Source organism: Lepidothrix coronata, unplaced genomic scaffold (genome assembly GCF_001604755.1).
Source record: "Lepidothrix coronata isolate B3197 unplaced genomic scaffold, Lepidothrix_coronata-1.0 Scaffold247, whole genome shotgun sequence".
NCBI classification, from domain to species: Eukaryota; Metazoa; Chordata; class Aves; order Passeriformes; family Pipridae; genus Lepidothrix; species Lepidothrix coronata.
The window spans coordinates 467496-490585 of record NW_016690427.1 but is presented as its reverse complement, the minus strand read 5'-3'; the positions used below and the strand labels follow the sequence as shown (position 1 = coordinate 490585).

Below are 23090 nucleotides of genomic sequence, written 5' to 3'. Positions count from 1 at the left end.
GAAGCTGACCTTCAGTTTGATCCCATGGGCTGCCATCTCTTTCAGATGGCCAAATGCACATTCCATGGTTGTGGGCAGCTCTTGCGAAGTGAACAATTGAAATATTTCTGACTATGGGACAAATGAGCTGCTTCTTGAGTCAGGAAAGCAGAAGTTTGCCAAGTAGGACTTCCAAGTAAACACCCTGGTCCTGTGAATTTGCTGCTACTGAAAGGCATCATATGATAGCCTCAGCCTGACTGGAATCAAATCATGCTTCCTCACCTGGGCAGCCCTGACGGCCATACAGGGGTCCTGATGGCTCTGCTCTGCTGTGCTCCATTACAGCAAATCAAAGTCCATGCACATGCCCATGAGGAACGCAAAGGGAAATACCCAGACCTGCCAAGCAGATGTGAGGACAACTTCAGGATGTGAAAGACCACATTTAAAGGGCTTGTTGATATGAAAACACACTAAAAAGCTGAGACAAATTAAAGAAGACAGTGCACAAAAGAGAAAGCCTAATAAGCATGTGCGAGGATTATGTAATTCAGAAGTCAGTTTGCTATAGTTCAATTCTCATTCAAATTATGACAGTGTTGTCAGCTTGCCTCTTCCAGGAACTTTTCCAGCTGTCTCAAATTTCTCAGGTAGGATCGATTCTAGAGCTGTATTTGCCAAGGATAGGAGGAAATGCAGGCAAGCATTGACAAGACACTGCACTAACATGCAGGAGTGCTAAAAGTAGAACTGATTTTCTTTTACCCTGCCTGGAATTCAGCAGACAAAGAGGTCAAGTAGTGATGGCCTCTAAGGACTTTTTAATTTACTGCAGGTTCTAGGATGTAATACGCCTGTGGCAGTGCTATCATACTAGTAGAGATATAATGCTGTATCAGATTACTGTTGTGATTTAATTACCAATGCATAGCCCATGGTGAAAAGGGCACCTTTACTTCCTAGACCTGTAATCCAGGTCTTATTTAGAAACATTTTTTATCAGAAACAGCAAATTTATTGAATATGTAATTTTCTTTTGTTTAGAAGGCACTTTGAATCATGTGTGATGGCTGGGAAGAGGGATGGGAAAAAAAAGATGGAAAAGTTATGTAGTTTCCGCTCTGTTCTGGTTTTAAATTAAAACAAATTGTAACCCATCTGATGGGGAACAGCAATTGTGATTTGAGTTTGACTTGAACTAAAACTGGACATAAATCTATATCAACAATTGTGTAAATGAGTCCAGGTTCAAAGAGTACTATGTAGAAGGGTTTTTTATGTGGACAGTTGCAGGATGTGAACAAGAAGCCAGGATAAAACATAGGTAAGAGTTGGTCAGCTGGGATGTCAACACAGGAAGCCTTTGTTTGTGTATAAAGAGGCAGTCGCAAAATAAGCTGATTGAAAACTCTGCAAATCTCACATCAAAATAGACCTAAACTATAACAAGTTATTTAGTACATATCTAGACAAAACAGAAAATAAATATCTGTAGTAATTTTAAGTATTTTCAAAGAAATCACGCTATCTGTGTCAAATACAATGACTGCATTGACCAGCTACCAGTTAACCCATATTAGAGGTGCAAAAGTCTAACAAAGACTCTCTGTGTCTTCAGAGAACTGTTCAGTTTATCTCACTACTACTTTTTTTTTTTTTGCAGGTATACTCCCAAATCCCAAACCAAAATTGGTGTTGTGGGTTGGAGATGTGCATTTGTGAATTAAGTTTCCTTTTGTGCAGCTACATTGCAATATAAAAGATCTAGAAAGGGTCATTTTGCCTGCTCAATCAAAAGAAAATGCTTTCTCTCTTAAAGCTTCTGTCCGAGAACGATGGTGGTGTCATTTGAATGCTGTGTTTGGAAAGAGGGCTCTGAACCTACATACAAAGAGAACTCAGGGCATGCACAACACTTGCACTGTTCACCATAATGACACAGAATATATTCAGTTTATCGCAAAAGATTTATGTTCTGTGCGTTTCCTCTGAGATAATAAAAGATTTAATTAACTGCAATAGTTTATTATTTATATATGTAGACAAATTATAGAAATTTTAATAGATTTAATTGTATGTAAAAGGCAGCCTTGGTTTCTTTTAAAACGAAAGACAGAGAATCAAATAGCATGATTGCTGATGTAGATTCATACAGAGCAATCTTAAAATACACCTTTGAGGCCTGTGTTCTTACAGATACCATATCATCAAATAACAAAATTACTGTAGTTGCATTTCCATTATGCATTTTCTTTAGCAGTTGGGTTGGTTTAAGAAGTTCTGATCACAACCTGCTTTTTGGGTGCTCTCCACACGCCCCTAGTGCAGGCAAAACCTTTGTTCAGCTGTGCTTCAAATTTCATAAAAGAAATAATCTGGATTAAAAATAACATCTAGTTAAAAATAATTGAATAATATTGATAGGCAGGGGGCGTGAGGAAGTGTAGCACTAAATCTGATGAGAAACTTGTTTAAACATGTCTTAAAATGGCCTTTTGTGGTCTCTTTGCAAACACGTGTTTCTTCTTCCCAGCACACCCCAGGACAGGTTATCTCCCATGCAGGAATGTCCTGGGAAAGGTGTCCTGAGGTGTTTCCCATTGGACCTTGTTAACCCCATCCTGTGATTGGGTGTTCCTGTAAGCCCCTTGAGACTTCTAATTGGTTACTCTGTGAATCCTCCTAAACCCTATAAATGTAACATCCCCAACAATAAACTCTCTCTTGCCTCCTCTCCACGCCGGTGTGCTGTCTCTGTGCCTGCCATGGGACTACGTGGGTGCTGGGGGGAGGGGAGGGCACCTCTCCCCTCCAGGCTCGGGGCCTGAAAAATCCTGTCGCTGGAGTTCCCTTTCCCCATCCCTCAAGACGTCGGAATGGTTCATCAGATGGAGATGGAGCTAGAACTGGGCCCCCCCACGCTGTGGGTGGGGAAAGGGATCCAGAAGGAAGGAGGGAGGGGAATGTGATGTCCGTGATGCAGAAATAAAATGATCTGAGAGAGGGCAGGGAAAAAATAACTTCTGTTGTGAACTCCTGAAAAAGCATGTGGCAGAACTGGTCAGTGAGAGCTGCAGCACCAGGCTTGCAGAGCCTTGTAGGAACTGGGCATAAGCCTAATTTGACAAGATACTTTAACATCATATTGGTATAGTGTAGTCAATCTATGACTGTAGTGATACTTGCCTCGCCAAAATTAAATGAAGCATATAGATAAAAATAATAGTGCATATTCTATTAGCATAAGCTTGATTATTTACTTACAGAGTTTTTAACTGTTACTGCTCCAAATTGCCTTTTGTTGTTCAATTGGGTGGAAAAAAACACCTTTAGGAATGCTGTAACCTGGTAGCTATTTTGTTGTCACTTTTATTATTTTGTATAGATGGTTCGAAAATATCTGGTGTTCAGAATTGTGTTCTATTAAACAGAAAATAAATAATATATTTTTCGATTGCTGAATTTATTCTGCCTGGGTATTTTTAATGATGTAAGAAAATTTGTGTGTGAATGCAGTTCCCTATTTTTCTTTAAACAGTGTTTTTTCTTCAAAAAATATCAATCTAAGTATAAAATAGTTTTATTTTATTCTAGTAATTGTATTTACAATGGGAATTCCTGCTAAGTACTGTAGAAATATAGATGTTGACAAATTTAAAATAATTCAATTAATACCTCAATCAACAATCCCACAGCACTTTCTATAAAGTAGGCTACAGGAATTAATTAATATACAATCAATACACTGCCTACTCTAGGGATCGAAAAAGGCATATGCTCTCTGCCAGGAATGTGCTTGACTCTATGTTGTTTTGTTTATTTAAAGGGAAGTGAAAACTGTTTTATGTAGAAAAACCCCAGTGATAAATATTTAAGTAGATCAACTGTACATATAGTTAATTAACAGATTGGAATTTCTGTGAGATAGCTACTTCCTTCATAAAAAAGTTCATGTATTACAAATTACCTCAAAATTACCAACTTCAATAAGATAATACCAAAAATACATTTAAAAAAAAAAAAAGGACATGGACCTAACAAATTGATAATCCTTACAATTAGAGGTTTCCCAAAAGGAAACATTTTTTTCCTAAAGATTTCTGTTAATCATTACTGCTTTTCAGGGTACTGTCGGAATCCTTTAACAATTCAGTACAAAATTTCTGCATTTCACTTATAGAGGTTTTGAATGTAGCAAAACAAGTGAGACAAAGTGTTATGTTTTTAGTAATTTTTGCCAATATCATGAAGACTGATAAGGCATGCCACTACATTGTACTAATTCTTGCATATGGGGCCAGATTTTCAGCTTCATTAAAGCCTGTGAACTGAAGCAGATTTACTTATGTAAGATTTAAGGCCTGACACAATGATTAGTTCAGTTCAAATTCCTACCTAACACAATGATTCATTCACTCTGCCCAACAAATCACCAGGATGGAGTATATATTTTAAGGAAACATTGATTTTAGGGCAGACTTGAAGTGCTTTTCTTCTTATCCCATTTTAAGCATTTCCTGTCTCTGCCACTTCTTCCAAATGTCAAGCTATTCCTGCATTTCTAAATATGACAGACTGAAGTGGCATGCAGAATCAAAACAGAGAACTGATGTGGCTTTTTTCTTTTTTGATGTTACTTTAACAGCTCACCATTCAGCTACACAGAGTTGCATGGCAGAAGTGAGAGAACAGCACAGGAGTAGGTGTAAGTAGTAGAGGATGAGCGAGGAAAGGGCTTCACACAGCAGCTCTGTTGTCTGTAGTTGCTCTTCTGCCCATTTTTCTCCTCCATATCATAGCTGGCAGAAGGCAGGGCAGAGCTGTACCTCACTAGCTGAGGTTCATAGTCTAGCATTTTAGTGTGAACTGTCTTCTCAGGCAATTAAAGCAAATGTGCTCAACTGTGAACTGAAACAGTTCTGTTGAGGGAATGTCCTCCGGCAGGGGGGATGGCAGGACAGCTGGGAGTTGCAATGCATTAAACCATTGCAGCTCTTTTCCTCTTTGCATCTCAGTCAGAGCTCTTAATTAAGTGCACCACTTGCTGAAAAAGGTACTACCTTGCCAGGTAGTTTGTTCCAATGCTAAACTTCCTTAGGAGTTAAAAATTAAAGTCTTCTTTCTGAATAGAATTCTGCCAACATATCCTTCTCATCATTGACCTTCTTATATCAGCACGTACTGGCTTCAGTACTGGAATCCAGTATTTAGGGCCTAGAGGATTTTTCAAAGAGTGTGGGCTAGAACTTGGATGTTTCCCGGCTCTCTGAGCTACCTTATAAAGTAAGCAAGAAGATGGAAGTGCTAATTCAGGGGAAGAATTTTTAGGAAATGGGAGTAGGGCATTAAGAAAATGCCAACTAGACTGTTTATCTTTACGGGAAAGTCCATAAATAGGAATAAGACTCTAACATTTCTATTATAAAAATGTTTGTGTTTTTTAACAGATGACTACCATGAGCATAAAATAAACAGAACAAAGAAGTATTTTACTTCAAATAGTGTGAATAGAAGTTCATAGAGGATTATAACTTTATTTTGCCACTAATTCAAAGAAGAAAACAGCCTGGATAATTAAATAACCATGTTGAAAGCTGGATACATTTTAAAGTCATTAACAAAAATAAGTTCTCTGAAAATGATAAAAGACTTTCCAAACCAGAAATAGATTAATCTTAGCAAGTGTACTCACCATGCATTTTAACATATAACTTCAATTAATCTGGAGAAAAATTCTTGAACCTCATAACTCTTACAATTATAGAGGAAATAGCCTTGAAAGACAAATATGTACAATGAACCTTAATTTTATTGGTTGATTGAACCTGAACTGTGTTGTCTTTGTAGACTTTGAAACAATACAAACACAAATGTGAACTGCTGTTTAGCCTTTGCTTACAATTGACTATTACTGAAATAATGACCACCTTCAAATCTTTTCTTCTGAGCACAGTATTTCTGGAGTTTTTTCAGTCCTCTAATGTATACAGGACTGTAACATATAAAGCTTTCTATTCTGGATTTATATTTACTCTAAACATGTTATGTTATTAAGACCTATTTACTGCAATGTTTTCTAGTACATTTTGCATTTTAAAAAGTATAACAAAATAGAACAGACATTGTGTCTCTTAAAGTAAATCCTTGTATCTCAAATTAATCAGTCTCTCTGAATGTTTAATAACAGTGGTTGTATCTAATCTCAGTCAAGAGCTACAAATGAGTCACACACATTTATATAATTTATCGGACTCTATTAAAACACGATTTTTTTTATACAGATATGTGTTTAAATAAGATAAAGGTTTCAGTAGTTACAAACAGCCAGTTTACTGTAGCATTAAATCCAAGCCACTGATGAAAGGAATTGGACTGCCTCTAACGTAACTCAGAGGAAAAAAGAATCAAGATTAATTTTTAGTTCAGATCTTTGATCTAGTCCTTTATACAACAGAAATGGTTGTGCCAACCCAAGGGAGAAGGTAGGTACCAACAGCAAGAGAAGGTGACAGCATCTGCTTCTGTAGCAGGGTGGATTTGTGAGATTTAACTGACCATGTAAATACAGCCTTAAAAATGAAACTTGCTGGCTGGAAGAGTCTGTTTCCTCAAATAGATTAATGATTTGTTTATACCAAGTTAAGCCACAAGGGAATCCTTAACAGGCTGTGTCTGCTTTCCGGGTAAAAGATGGCTCCACCTATTCATGTAATAGAAGCATTAGCATTTGTAAAAATCTGAATGTGATAGAAAACAATCTATTAGGACAAAATTAAAGTTAACACACTGATTAAGTCAGAATTCACAGAAATTTGTAGAGGGGAAGGAAACAGAATCTCACTACAAAGGGAGCATGAGGGAAAGTTTTAGGTCTAAAGGTTGGATGGGTCCCCAGATCTTCATTCTCATCCACAAAGACAGGCCTAAGGAAGTATAGTGTGTATAAAAACCACACTCCTAGATAGATCTCTTAGCAAATAGATAGCTGAGTAATAGAAAAAGAGAGAAATCTCTAAATTTTTCTAGGCTTCATGTAGAAAATGCAGGTAATTTTAACTTATTGTAATGTTATATATTGTGTAAATACACTTATTAAAGGTTAATTAAATGGCAAATGTTAAGGAATTTCATTCCTACTAGTGCTGTAATATTTTAAAACTGTGGCAACTGCTCAGGATCATAGAATATTTCTTAGGCCTATCCAAAGAAAAAGAGCACTGATCTAGGATGCCATGCTAGGCAGACTGGAAGTTGGCAAAGCTGCTGTGAGACAGAGAAATTTTGTGATTATCAACATCAGAAGTCTTGTGATTATTAACATTAGAAGTCTTGTGATTATTAACATTAGCCAGAGGCTCCCTGCATATAATATGATGGTGGGGAGAATGTGTGAACCCTGAGGATTCCCCATGGAGTCTCTTATGATAGCATTCCAGTTAAATCAGTATGTGGGGGCACCTGCTTCAAATAACTGAAAGAAGCAAGTCCAGCACCATTGCAATAAGCTAACGTTAATTCATTTAATATTAATGTCATTTAATGTTAAAACCTGTATTTCTTGCTCAAGTAAAAGAAACTTTCCTTGAATTTGGATAAAATTCTTTATTATATTTTTAAAGGTGCATGTTATACTATCTTGAAGAAATCAGATTCTTCTCTGTAGTTTTTCAATATTTTCATTTGTCTCACATTTTCATTTCTTATATGTTCAGAATTCCTGGAGACTTCAGCATCCGCAACCATTCTTTGATTTTTCTGAGTTATTCTTAATGTGTAATAGGCTCCAAGTTCTCATAGAACTGCAGATGAAGGTAAGAAGGTATTAAGAAACCACATTTACCTTTTGACACTGTGAGTGTCAAATGTTGCACTTGTATAATTAGCAGTTGATTTCTACCTTATACACAAACCCTACATCACTACAATAACAACATTCAGTGTTTTTATAGCTGGATAGGAAACTTAAATATTAATAGGTAGCAATAAATCAGCATAATGTCCACTGATTGGACATTAAGATATGCCAAAGTTTTGGCATTGGCATACAAAAATGGGTAAGGCGTGAACTGCAGAACTGAAAGGCTGTACAGTAAATAATACATCAATATGACATATTCTACCTGCGTGGGTTTTCTGCATCTGCTCCCCAGTTTTAGAATATTTCTTTGGTTTTGCACAACCAGAGAATGCCAAGTCAGTGCATGTTAGACCTTTTCTGTTACTGTTCTGCCTTACGCGGCCTTAGCTTTTTATGGGAGTTGCCTCTACTGAGGCTTAACTGGGAATTTAACAGGTAACTCAAAAAGGCTGATTTAGCCTCATTTTTTAGCATTTGGCAAAGCCTGGGCACAAAGAGTACTTTAGTGCTGGAATAACGCATCTCACAAATGATGAAGATCTCATGTACTAAGTGAAAAATATATCCCCTAATGAACATATGCCAGGAACTGTTTGGATCTAGATGTAACAGGAACAAGACATTTAGATCCTTACCAGCCATATGGGAGACCCACATTTCACAATTACTCCCAGCCTGTCATTCCAAGGGTTGGCATAGAGCACTGGATGAAGTAAGGGCTTGCGATTATTCAGCAAAATGTTAAACTGTTTGCTCTGTGGCATCCTCTTGTGTAGCTGTTCCATTTCATGTCTGTAATCAAGCTAAACTCATGCAAATCACTGAACTGTAGTGGGAGGTGATGCAGAAAGTGCAGCCATCTGGGTCTCCTGAAGAGGAAGAGAAGAAAACCTCCATACCATGAGAGTCACTGGCTGTTTTTAAAACCAGGATTGTTTTTACAGGAGTGCCAAATCTTACTAATTAATTTTCAGATTTATACTTCAGGGTCACTCTGGCAGTGATTATATTATTCAAAAATCAGCCACAGACACATCTTTCTGTAAAAGTAAGCCCTGCCAAAAAATGGCAGCTTATCCTTACAGTAGTATTTTTGTGACCAATCTTTTCATCAAAGCTGCCTTCTGCACTGAACACCCAAAGACATAATGTGCTACATTCATCTCATTTTATGCCCACACCATGGCATAATATTTGTGCCCAAAGTCTCACAGACAAAAAGCATCAGAACTGGAAACTCCCAGCTTCTGACTTTGACTCCCCATAGGCCTTCTGGGTCTCATAGGCCTCAAGGACTCCATAGGCCCTATACGCCACATAGCCCCCACGCTAAAAGGAGTCACAATCAAGTCACAAAAACAAGAAGGCTGGACAAAAATCAAACTTTGCATAAGAAAGGGCTATTTTATTTGAAGTTAACAGTGTTCCCACAAATTTCAATTGGACTGAGACTTCCCACAGTGCATGAAGGGTTGAGAAATCCTCTGGCGAAGAAGAAATTCATAACTTTTCCCTCACTTTATGGCACTAGCGTAGAATCATAGAGTGGCTTGGGTTGGAAGGGACCCAGATAATTAAAGATAATCCAGTTCCAACCCTCTTGCCATGGCAGGTTGCTCAGAGCCCCATCCAACTTGGCCTTGGACACTTCGAGGCACAGGGCAACCACAGCTTCCCTGAGCAACTTATTCTCTGCCGCACCACCCTCATAGTAAAGAATTCCCTTCTGTGTGTTAACATGGGCCCAGGCAAACGCCCCTTCCTTATTTCGAAGGAAAGACTCCTCTTTTTTTTTTCTTTTTTTTAAGGCTGCAACAAGCCTACAGCTGTTTTTAATACCCTGCCCAGTGAATGATAGGAGCCTGTTCGCAATCAACGACACACGTTTTTTATTAACTGACTTCTCCATAATTGTCCCCAGACAGCGCCCGAGCGCCTTCTGGCAGACAGGAGCGGAACCCGGGGGTGGCTGTCGGCTCCACGAGGCCCGCACGGCCCTGGAGCGGGAAGACGGGCCGGGACAGCCCCGGAGGCTCGGGGCGGGCACGGCCAACGCGCTGAGCGCCGACCGGCGGGGCGGGGGCTCCCCGCCTTCGCCCCCTCCGCCCCGCCTCGCCCCCTCTCAGCTGCTGCGTTCGACTCCTTCGAGCAGCGGCGTGAGCGGCTTGTGCGGCGGCAGCTGCCTGCCCGGCCGCCCTGCCCGCTGACAGCCGTCGTCTCTCGGCGGCCGCCGGTGCCCGAGGCAGCGCTTGCCTCGCCGTGCCGAGCCCCGGGGAGCCGGCGGCGCGGCTGCAGCGGCAGGCGGGGGAGCGCTCCTCGCCGCTCCGCCTCCGACCGCCGCCCGCTGCGGGGATGTGTGATTGCCATGGCGAGGCGGCTCTTCCCGGGGGCCTGGCTGAGAAAGCCCCACTCCGCGCAGGTAGGCCGGCGAGGGGCCGGTGCCGGCGCCCGTCTCTCCCCGCCAAGTTCCCTCCGGAGCGGGCGCCCCCCGCAGGGCTCTCGCCGCTCCCCCCGGCCCGGCGCGGCCGCCGCTCCCTCCCGCCGGCGCCTGGCGGCGGCCGGGGCTCGGCCCGCGGGCGGTGGCGGCTCCGGGGCTGGGGCGGGTGTTGGGGCACCAGAGCAGGTGGCGGCGGCCCCCGGGCCGCGGTGTCTCTCGCCGCCCCCGCCGGGCGGGTCGGGCCTTGGCGGTGCGCGGAGCGCCCTCCCCGAGCGCCGCGGGACCTGTTACGCCGCGGCCGGTCCGCGATGGCCCCGCGCTCTCGGGGGATTGTCAGCGGGGCAGCCACACCTGCGGCACCGCCGGGCCCGGGGAGCCCTCTCCACGTCCCGCCTTTACACCTATCGCCGCTGCCGCGGGCACCCGTCCTGTCAGCGGGGGGAATAGAGCAGACTCATTTTTTCACGTGTTCTAAAAAAATTGGTGTCGGGCACTTTTCTTCTGCTGCCCAGTAGGTAATTGCTCCATGCATTGTGTGTGTGTTCGTAGACAGACTTCTGTATTTACGTATACAAGTACACGTTTGCATTACTTAAGTTACCTGAGTAGTGACGTATTGGTTGGAAGTGCTGTATCTGTCGTGTAGTGGAAAGTTCTGCTGTAAAATGTCAGTCAGATATGACCCTGTGGTTTCTTGATAGGTGTCCTCTGGGTTTCCTTTTTATCGATTGGATAGTATTTTAAATAAATTGTAACTAAAATGAGTATTTGTTAAGTTGGAGCAGAGAAATATTTACTTATATATGCTACTTACGTGTTCATCATCTGTTGATATGCTTCGTGACCATTGTATTAAAAGAATTTATACTTTGTTTTGATGCATTTTAAAATCTTGAATGTTTTAGTTTCTTCTTATCTGGAACTTTTCCAGTCTTACTCTGGTTTTGGAAGTGCCCAGAAGAGGGTATAATGTTTAAGGAAAAGCATGCCGATATAGTATAATCTTACCCTCTTCAGTATTTGTTTTATGGTACATATCTGCAAATCTGGGTCAGTACTACTTGGGCTTTAGACCGGAAAAGATTACTGTAGATCTATTTACTGAATTTACATTTGTAAAGCATTTGGATTCCTATAGCGGAAAGCCTTCAATACAAGTAAAAATGAATTTGTAATCTATATACTACCATTCAAATTAGGGTTTTCCAAATTGTTTGCCTCCTTGCCTTGATAACCTCTCTCTGATCATTATATGGGGATGTCTGATTACATTGTTCTCTTTTCTTCTCAAAATTTAATTTAAGGCCTTCCAAGCAAAATACGTTATTTTGAGGTCCACTGAGAAACAGGAAGACAGCGAAATTATTTATTAGAAAAGCCAAAGAAGCTAAATTTTTGTTTCTATTGCAGATTAAAAAAATATTTCTGACTGTGCTTTTTTATACTGGAAGCTGCTTTTGAATATTCTACAGATTTGTTTTAGGAGATCTAAAATAGTGGTTTTGTGAACATAAACATATTTTTCTGTGTTAGTGTTAGCTGCTATGTTGATGTTTGATGTATCTGTGGAATGGCAGCAAGCTATCAATATATTGGCTTCTCTTGTCACTGCACATTACTGTTGGTGCTTGACAAATGTAGTCATGGTTTAACTGCACTAATTGCTGAGTGCTTTATGGGGATTTGTCTCTAAAGAAGCCAGTGCTCTCTAAGTAAATGTTAGACTTAACTCACTGAGGCCTCTGAGCAAGATAAAAGATTTGTGTAGTATTTCTATGCAGCATTTCAAGTAGCACAGTGGGGAAGGTGTTTGTACAGTGGAAGGTTATCACTGAGTGAATTCCAGCTTTTGATGGCTGGTGTTCCAGACTCCTAGAAAACTGTTGTGAAATGTCTTGACAGAACATCAGGTTCTGTGAGACAAAATTTAATACCTGTTCTGGTTTTTCTGTTGTACTAGGAGCAGGATGTTATGAATTGGTTTGCAACAGATAGTCTGTGGCAAATTTACTTGCTCTTCAGCTTTTATGCAGAATGCTAGATCTGTAGGTAATGTAATAATAGCAAAAAATACCCAAAAATACTGTAAAAACTGACAAACTTTTGAATGCTACTAAAGATCACAAAAAAGTAATCTAATTATATTTATAGGATTTTTCAGTTGGGTGATTAACACTGGGATTTTGTGTTTTATAAAGAGAGATTAGTGTCCCAAATTTAGGAGACATTGACCTGAAGTTCCTTCTGATAGCTGTAGTTACCAATTGTATTGTGAGGCAGAGGACAAGCCAGCAGGGTTGCTCACGACAGTAATCATGTAAAGAGCACTTGCATGCTTGGAAACTTTCTGGCCTCTAGAGGTTCAAGTTTTCAGACTCTTTAGAAGTGCCCCATGGACTTAAGTAATGTACAAGAGACTGTCTTTGAAGGGCCAAAGAATAAGCAAGTTTAAAGCCACACATAACAGAAATTTCCTGTATCATCTCTTTGCTTTAAGATTTTAATCCGTTTTGTTTAACCTTTTAAGGAGAGAGATCCCATTTTCCGTCTTGATCACTATTTTATTTCAAAAGATACCTCAGCTCTGTTTACTCAGTTTAGTTACTCAGGATACAAAATAATTCAAGACACTGGCATAATCTTAAGAATTCACTTGTGCTCTTAAAGATGTGAACATGTCCATTACATGGCATCCAAGACAGTGTGGGCTAATGCTCTCAGACATCATGTCAGCATACCTGAAGTGCATCCCGTGATCCACAAACCAACCTGAACAGAGAACAAAAGAGGATTTCTAACATGATTGGCCTCCATTTTTTTATCAGTCCTTTTTTGTTGCTAGTGTGTAAAACAAATGGAGTAAACAGCTCTGATTTGGAGGAGATAAGTGCACTATGGTTATCTGGAATACTTTGCAGAATTAAGCTCTCTGTACTACTAAACAAAGAAATGCTTTCATACTCTTTAACCATAAAAGTGTTTTAAATAAAAAGTACACTTAACAAAAAACTGTCAAGTTATGTTGCATGTTGATTCACTACTCTCCATATGCTTTGGAGTTCATCCAGGCTTGAGTTTTGCCAGAAGTGGTTTTCCAGTTCTATTTCAGGGGATGAATGTCTAATTATTATTCAATGCACATGACTTAGCAGAATATACAAGTGATGGAAGAAGTTGACTCTGAAACATCAAGCATTACAAGTGCTTTCCCTCATTCTTGTGTTCCCTGGCTCATATTTAAGCGTCTTGGTGGAAGAGTGAAGTTGAAAAGAGAAATTGTTTCCTGAGTTTGAACACTTTCTTCCTTTTTGATACTTTTGGAACTCTGTCCTCCCGTTGCCCTGAATATGTTCTTATTACAAGTTTCCTAGCAGTTTGTCACGATTTCAAATGGAGTCTGTCTGTATGTGTTGCTCCCTAAATGCAACACTGGGACTCCTTGCTCAGAAATGTGTTCCAGTGACGTGCATGGCATATGTGCAGTGAGTCCTCTGCACTGTGGGTGCATTAGTGCACGTGACCAAACCAGGCTCGGTAAATCCTGTCCCTGCTGCACATGCAGCACGTGCACATGCTGGATGAAGTGGACTAAGTGTGTCTACACTCACAGGCTGATTGTGGGGAGGAAATAGAAATTGGATAGGAGGAATGTATGGGAAGAAATCAAATAATGAACAGTCCTTTTGCTGAATGTGATAAGGAAGTCCTTAGAAAAGTAATTCCCCTTGAATCAGAGAGTGAAAGCTTGTGGTTGTCTGTAAGCAGATGAATGCTGTTGTCCATGCTCTGAACTGGCAGAATGGCTTTTGCAAGTCAAAAGCTACACGACTGCATTGGCACAGTGCTGAGCTCAAAATAAACCTTGCTTCTCTGGAACTTCTTGCCAAATATGTAATGTAGTCAGATGGCATTTGGGAAGGATTTTCTGTCTCAAACGCATTTGATTTCTGCCTGAGAAGGAGGACAAATTTGGATAAACCCATATATACATTATTCTGTACAAAAATATGGTCGATATTCTGCAGTGGTCCTGAAGCCTGCAGGCCACTGCTGGTCTCTGAGGTTGTACTAAATGGTATGTGATTAATACAGATTTGCATTAAATAGCACATTGGTTTAAAGTTTAGTGTTATAAAGGTTCATGGAAAGTTTCAGCAAGAAACACTGAGAAACGTAGAGGGTTTGTTGTCCCTGAAGCTTGGGTTCCCAAGCAGTTTTTATATGTGAAACAGCTTTGCCTAAAATTATCAGATGTATTTCTTTTTATCTTCCCTGGATTTTATCAGTAGTTTTCTGTGCTTTATGTTCTACCATATAATAGGGTTATTAGAAATAGTTTTAAAAAATGCAAAATAACAAAATCCCGTCTCTAAAGGAAATCGCTGTATCTTATCTTTCAAATAATCAAAGATAATCATTAGCACTTATTTTCTATAATTCCTGATTCTATGAATCAGGAATTCCCCTTATTTATGTGTAGGGGAAATACTGAAGAAAGTTAACTTATTAGGATTTTCAGTAATCCTATTAAGAGAAGACTTTTGTAGAGAAAAATTTTGTGAGAAGCTTCAGGAAGACCATTCTTTCTTGATCTCAGCAGCTCTAGGCTGAGGAAAGACCATGAGAGGTTGGGTGGGAAGGAAGAGGACTTACCTGAAACTGTAAACACCATCCGTGTTGTGTGAGTTTTGTTGGTGTTTGGTTTGTGTATTTTTGGTGGTTTTTTCCTTGGGTGGGGAGAGAGGGGGTGTTGTTCGTGTGGCATTTTTTGTTAGATTATGGTTTCTTTTTCTCTCCCCTGCCTCCCTCCCCAACGCCCTGCCTGAAATTTAGATCTAATACCATAAGCTGTTAAAAAACATACCTCCTTTTCAGGTTAGATGCTCAAGAGTTTTGTTGCTGGAGTTCTGTGTGTGTGATGGTTGTGTTTGGGGTTTATTTTACGAAATACAGGATGAACCTTTGTCTGAGATTAGGTTCACAACAATGCACTGGTGGCATATATTTAGATGGAAAATAGAATGTTTTAGATTAGCTCTGTGACAATTTAAAGGCAAGAAATTAAGGATGGTTTGAGTGAGGCCATTCTCATTTCAGCCTGGCACATCTTAATTGTACTTGCTCAGTGCTGTGGAGTTGGCTGGGTAGTCCAAGATGCCCCTCTTAGTTTACTGTATCTACAGCTAAAGAGGCAGAGTGAGCATGTGCCCATACCTTAGCTGCTCCAGCTTGTTATTTGTTTGACTACTGGAAATTTCCGGTGAAAACAATTTTTTTTCCTGCAAATAGTGATGCAGAGTATGACACCTAACTGTGTGTGCTTCTACAGAGTCTGGCATGTGGTGGTAACCTTTGACAGAGGATTTGGGTAAGGGAATGGAAGTGGAAATAATAGGTAGTTGCTTGCCTAGTCAACTAGATGTCAATCCTGATAAAAAGATGGGCACAAAAAACCTCATGATTAAACATGCCTTCTTTGCATAGTTATCAAAAAATTGAATATGATCTGATTTTATCAAAATACCGTGCTTTAATGACAAATACCATTTGTACTTTTCTTTAGATGTTTCTGTATCTCATGGTGCTTTTTGCAAAGTAATTCTTTCTTTTTCATGTTGTATCTAGTTACAGAAACATTAGGCCAAAGTAAAAATAGATGAGTGACTCACCTAGTTAGATAATTTCAGGCACTAACTACAGAGCACTTAGTGGTATTATTACTAGGTTGAAACCTAGTGATTCAAAAAATGTTTACGGAACCATGAATTTTTTGGTGATATAAGAAAAAAAAAAGAGAAATTATTACAGAAGACATTGAACCTGCATGACTGTGCTGAAGCAGTTCTTGTTTGTAAGTGCTAAAATTATTCATTTGTAATTCGACCAGCAGAAAGTATGAAGGGAGCAAAGAAAAAGCGAATTGTGTTCTGTAGATGGACTGAGAAGGATCTGGTTGTATGCTCACAACTGATCCAGGTCTACTGCTTTGGTTCACCTCTCAGTTCAAAGCCCCCTCTGCTGGGGAGCTGCCTCTGAGCTGGTATCCTGGGTTTCCTAGAGATCTAGGGAGCAGTAAATCTCTAGGTTTGTTTTGGTGTATTTTGTGTAGTGTGGGTGTAAGAACTAATCTAGGGAAAGAATCCATCTGCCCTGCTTACAGTTTTCCTTTGGTTCTGGAAGCGAGAACAGGGAGAGAGACCCTCTCCTAATGCTTTGCCATACCACCTCTGCTGGCTTCCCAGAGCTGAGAAAGAAGGATGCTTGTGGATGGTAAGCGCATTTGGTACAGGGGCAGGACAAGGATTCTGAAGGAGGAAAGTTGTGCTGGAGAAACTGAAGAAGTGGATGAGGCGCTGAGTAGTGCTGGAAACTTACTGGAGATGGAAGACAGAAAGTGGAGGAAGATGGGAACTGAGGCCAGTGTTGCAGAGTTGGATGAAAATAGACTGGAAATAGCTGGAAGAAAAAGAATAGCAGAGGATGTGTGGTTTGGGAGGGGGACACTAAGACTGTCTAAACAAATGGTTTGAGATGAGTACTGGAAAGAAAAAATTAGTAGGTGACAATTGTAAATTACTAAATACAGAAAATGATCTGGAAGAAAGAATCAATGAGTCTGAGTCCACCTATGCTGGAACTAAGATTTCAGTTCTCTTCTTTAGGGGGTGAGAGCAGTATTTCTGAACCCATAAGTTTTCACCTACTGTTGGTTCACATGTAGGAGTGTGGTCTACAAGGAAGATTGTGATGCTTTGTGTTGTAAGCATATAGGTGTGGTATTTTGTCTTCTTTTTAAGGTGAGGCTAGTACAGAGGAATTTTATTTGCATAATTAAATGGTGCAATTTCAAGGAAGGAGAGGGAGACTTCAGCACATGGAACCTGACCCTGACATCCACCATGCTCTTTGTATATCTGCCTTGCATATTCACACATGAACACAGAATATTTTTTGAAAAAAATCCTGATCTGTTGGATTTGATTTACCATGAGTGGAACAAAAGTAACTGGTCTTAGAGAAAAAGGCATGTGATTGAGCTCTGGGAGTTTATGATTTTGATCAAATTGGTTCCTGCAGTCTGGCTTGCCCTATAAGGGTCTGACACCTTTTCTTCTATTTATTTATATCTCAATTTTCCTTCCATTTACATAAGTCAAACTGACCTCCCCTGTCAGTTTTGCTCCCTGAAGGAAGCGAATGTTCCATGTAATGTAGGCTGCTTATTTTATCACTGTGGAAGTCAAATTCCTTAAAGGTGAAATAGTAAGTCATGTTTACTGCTGCTCAGTGAATTGCAACTCATATTTTCTCTTTGTGTCCTCTAGGTACGTTTGTCGTACGTGCGTGTGAAGTATCTCTTCATCTCTTGGTTAGTAGTGTTTATTGGCAGCTGGGTTATGTATGTTCAGTACTCCACCTACACAGAGCTATGCAGAGGACATGACTGTAGGAAAATAATAGTAAGTATATTTAGCATAGCTTTCTAAAGTGTTTGACTAATTCCACTGCCAATTCAGTCAGTGCCCTGTGTAATTTAATCAAGTTCTCATATTGAATTGTAAGATTACAACTTCAGTTACAGATAAAACCACTTGTGTCAACGTTATTTTGGTGTAGAGTTATTAAAATTGTTTTCTTAGATATTTCTTTCAAGAGTTGGAAGAGATGCAGTTGTTGTCTCCTTTCTCAGGCAATTTATTAAATATATTTCTCCATATTTGTTTCAGTGTGATAAATACAAGACTGGAGTTATTGATGGGTCAGCATGTAGTAGTCTTTGTGCTAAAGAAACATTGTATTTTGGAAAATGTTTGTCAACAAAGCCCAACAATCAGGTAAGGCTTTACTCATCCAACCTAGTTCTGTTATTTCCCACTGAAATGTCATTGTCTGGAACATCAAGAAGACCTTAGTGTCAGCAAGTTGTATCTGTTTAATACAGATTATTTCAAACTTCATTTGCTGTGACATGCAGAGCGTGTGTATGTACATAAAAATATCTATACATGGAAGATATAATACATACTATTAATTTATACAATATGCACCTATATACAATAGTATAGATTATTCCTGTATGTAGAGGCGTATATCATTATTTTATAATAGATGTGTTTTGGAAACATATATACTGGATCCTTCCACAGTTTGACAGAATAAGCATACTTTTGTACCGCATACTGCTGCTCTGCTATCCTGCTTCACAACTAGAAGCAGCAGCCTCATAACAGCCTGTGCACAGTGGCAGTAATGCCAATACACTGTTTGTGAAGCTGTGTTTTGCCAGTGTAGTGTCTCCTAAGTACCTGCAGCAATGTGTTGTATTTGAGGTTGCCATTGGTTAAATTGCTCTATGCATTGTCTGTGCACAGGACTCCGTTTGCTGAGCTGTGTTGCCATTTGACTCCTCAAGCAGTGGCTGGAAGACAGGTAGTCTTCAGGTGGACTTGTACAGTGGTTTTTACATTTTTCCCTCTTTTTCTGCACAGATGTACTTAGGAATCTGGGGAAATCTGCAAAGTGTTATAAAATGCCAGATGGAGGAAGCAGCTCAACTTGACTTTGGTACTGACCCAGAACCAAGGAAGGAAGTAGTCCTATTTGATAAACCAACAAGAGGAACCACTGTTGAGAAATTCAAAGAAATGGTATATGGTCTTTTTAAAGTAAGTATATGCTTATTTATTCTATTTTGACTGAAAGGCTCATTTTCCTGAAGCTGGAGAGAATACCCTATTGTACGAGCCTTGTTCAAGTGCATATTATAAAAATAATCAGCACAAAACTAGTTTTTCCCAGAGGTGCTTACCTTGAAGTTTGAAGTAACTAATTATTAGGTTTTTTCCTTACTTTTTAAATTATGGAAGTTGGCATTCATCTTGCATGTTTACAGCCTTGACTTGTATTTGTATAGAAAATATGGTAAAAACATTTATTTTTTGGTGCTTTTTTGAGATTACTGTTCATTCTTGGGAAGAGTTCCTGTGTTAACTGAGCAGCAGCAATCTCTCTATCCAGAGTGACCAGTCATACTTGTCCTTTCTGTGTTACATTCACGTGATGCTTATTTCTATTACCTTAATGCTACCCCAGAATTTTCATAATATAATCACCTTGATGCTTTGTTAATTCTGATTTGGGGTTTTCTTTCTTAAAATTATCTTGCTATTGTCATAGCTCCTATGTCTCCCATATCTCCTATTTGCCCTTGCATGTGCATTCATGGTAGCTGAAAACGGAACAGTTCTGATTCCAGCAGTGGCTTCTGTGTATTGACACAATCGAGGTGGTTATATCAAATAACATTATTATATCAAATAACAACATTAAGCATTTCAGTACACTTAGGTTATGGGATTTGTACCCAGTGTGTCTTGGTACTTTTTATAGTTGGCCAAAATGTAGTTTATAAAGTAATTTCTCTATACCTGTAAGGTTTAACCAGCTGAAAACTAAACCTTATCTAAACATTTGAATTCTGCATACTCTTTCTAAGAGAATATCGAATAAGCTAGTTGATACAATTTTTCTAAAGACTGATCTGACCAAGAATAATGTTTGATTTTTAATGTTTGCGTTTTGAAATGCAGAGAACACTCGTACTTTCACAAGATCATATGCTTAGTGCCTATTAAAACAGAGCAAAAAGGAAGCTCTTCAGGCATCTGATACCAGGTCCTGTAACATCCATACTCAATGGAAACTAGAACATACACTACCATGCTATTCATACGGGATAACAGGAAGTAGAATGACAGATGGATTGGTGATAGTTAATGAAATCATACTTAATCCTTTTTGCTTGTTGCTTTTAGGCAAAATTGGGTGAACAAGGAAATCTTTCAGAACTGGTTAATCTCATCCTGTCTTTTGCTGATGGAAACAAAGATGGCAGAGTCTCTTTGCCAGAGGCGAAATCTGCATGGGCACTTCTGCAGCTAGAGGAGTTTCTGTTAATGGTGATCCTCCAGGATAAAGAACATACTCCCAAGTTGATGGGTTTTTGCGGGGATCTCTATGTGACGGAAAGAGTTGAATATACCTCTCTCTATGGAATCAGCCTTCCATGGATTATAGAACTTTTCATTCCCTCTGGCTTCAGAAGAAGCATGGACCAGTGGTTCACTCCATCATGGCCAAGAAAGGCAAAAATAGCTATAGGGCTTTTAGAATTTGTGGAAGATATTTTTCATGGACCTTATGGAAACTTTCTTATGTGTGATACAAGTGCCAAAAACTTGGGATATAACGATAAATATGATTTGAAAATGATGGACATGAGAAAAATTGTGCCAGAAATGAATTTGAAGGAAATAATTAAAGATCGTCAGTGTGACTCAGATTTGGACTGCATTTATGGCACAGACTGTAGAACACTATGTGACCAAAGCAAAATGAGATGTACCACAGAAGTAATTCAGCCAAACTTGGCAAAAGCCTGTCAGCTACTTAAAGACTATCTGCTTCGTGGTGCTCCTTCTGATATCCATGAAGAATTAGAAAAACAACTGTACTTATGTATTGCCCTTAAAGTCACAGCAAATCAGATGGAAATGGAGCATTCTTTAATACTCAATAACTTAAAAACTTTACTGTGGAAGAAAATTTCTCATACAAATGATTCTTAGCTTCTTCACCAGCAAAGGGAGTATTGATGCCTGCCATTAGAGGTGGTCTGCCACATTTGATAAAAACAATCTGCACCTTTTTTAAAAGATATTTCTTTACTCAGATTTTATTAATGGTTCTTTCACTCTTGCCCTTCAGTAAGTACCTTATGACAGGGCTTCTCAAAGAATGAACATGCCACTGAATGATGGGGCAGAGGCCAGAAGTACTTCTGGTGTTCAGTGCTGTGTTATGGAAACAAAAACTCTGCATGCTTGACCGTTCTGTGCACTTTGTCAGATCTTGAACAGGATGAAAGTACTCAGTGTGCCACCACATCAAGAGATGGAACATCTTACAATTCTGTGAAAATCACTGCTCACTTGTGAAATACCTGCAAAGGATTTTTATCCCGAGTAGTTTTCTGAAGAATCACCACTACTGCAAATAATGTGTTCAAGTCCAAGCTGCTGTTATGAATAAACTGAATCGTGAGATTGAAGTTTACTAGTATCTTGGCATGGCAGAATTTGCACATTAATAATTTTTTAACTGTGGAAAATTAGAATTTTATTCTAGAATGGACAGGTTGTAATATAAGACTTAAATCAGATTCTGTTTACACATTTGTTACCTCATGCTTACATCCTGAATGTTTAAGTAGTTCAACACTTCTTAATTAAGTCATTGTATGGTGAACCAGGGTGAGGGCCAAGAATTTTAGAATGTTATTTCTTAAAATCATCTATGTGGTCTAGCAGCAATACCAGCATCCGTTTCAAAACCTGTAAATTGTTGTATTTCAGTTGAAATCTTTAACCCAAATTAAGGTGTAGCAAATTTTGAAAAGTAAGGAGTTTGTGGACTAAGCTATTGTATGAAAACTGAAGTTAATTAATTTTCAAAAATACTGATAGCAGAAGTGTGCTACCAATTAAAAAAAGGAAGCTTGCACAGGGTGGGAATCTGTTGTGTAATTTGAGAAACAAGTTAATAGTTGTGCATAGTCTTAACTCTTTACTGTCCCTCCAAATTTAGCTAGACTTTTACTTACTTCTTGCAATAGATTAAGATTTATGTGAGAGCTAGACCTGAACTGCTGGACAGAAGCTGGATTGTTCAGGCCCATGGAATATTGCTTAAATTGGAGCCTATGAGATAGTAAATGGTAGGAAAGAGCTGGAAAGTAAGTGAGCTGCAGTGTGTTACTGTTATCCTTTTTTTTCTGGTAGCATCTATGAGTCATTGTTAAGTCTCGAGTAAATAAACGTCATCTGATCCTGGCACTCCACATGGCATGACCACTCTACCACCTTTATTATCCCCTTGTTGCTCTTCAGATTTACATCTATGTTCATAATCTTGCAGAATTGGACATCCATAAAACACCTTGATACTGTGCTCAGTTCTTATCTGTTAATGTTTAATTTATAGATGCTTTAGGTATAAAGTTGCTCAATCCTTATGATTTTAAAGCCGGTCATCCATATTACTTCTGAATCCTGGCCCCTTAATTCATTCTCAGCTTTATTTAAATATCTGAAAGGTTAATTGCTTTAGGTATCCTGTCTTAAATGCAATCTTTGAATGATTAAACTGAAGTACTGGGCCACAATAAAGTCACGTCTTCATACCCTATGTGATAATATGCAGCTTGGGTTAAGAGAGTACTGTTTTGTGAACAGCAGCTTTTTAATTTAAGAAATACTGTGCTCATGCTAATTCTTCTCTCAAACTTGCTACTGTGCTCCAACCACAAACTAATAACTATTTGTAACCAGCAATGCACTCAAGTGTAAAGTGGTCATGTTCTTGGTGAAAAAAATCTGAGTGATGGCTAAGAGGTTTTGGGCAGAGAAGATTCCTGCTGTTAACAACTGGAAAACATGTTTAATGTGATTTGTTGTACAGAACCTTCATATTTATTGCTGTTGCATCAAGTTGAAGCTTTGGTTGGAACAAAACACTTGTTTACAATAAATCACAGGCCTCCTTTTCTCTTTCAAGAGCAGTATTTACACCAACAATCAGTATCTTAAAGCAAAACATTCCTCAGGTAGCCTACTCGACCCATGTTTTAACTGTGCAAACAACTTCAGTAAGTCTAATGGGAAACAAAGCACTTATAAAACTGAGATAGTAGGACCTGGGGGTTCTTGGGTTGGGAGTGCTCCTTGGAGGGGCTGTCTCGAGTTGTGTTACTGT

The 23090-nt window shown here is 39.4% G+C and overlaps 1 protein-coding gene across 1 annotated transcript; it reads left to right on the top strand.

Moving 5' to 3' along the window:
- Nucleotides 1-10174: 10174 nt before the first annotated feature.
- On the top strand, nucleotides 10175-21387 carry FAM69A (family with sequence similarity 69 member A). Its single transcript, XM_017834979.1, has 5 exons — nucleotides 10175-10259; nucleotides 17603-17737; nucleotides 18005-18112; nucleotides 18767-18943; nucleotides 20093-21387. Exons 1-5 carry the CDS (start codon nucleotides 10206-10208, stop codon nucleotides 20903-20905), a joined length of 1287 nt encoding a protein of 428 aa, XP_017690468.1. The 5' UTR covers nucleotides 10175-10205; the 3' UTR covers nucleotides 20906-21387.
- Nucleotides 21388-23090: the final 1703 nt, after the last annotated feature.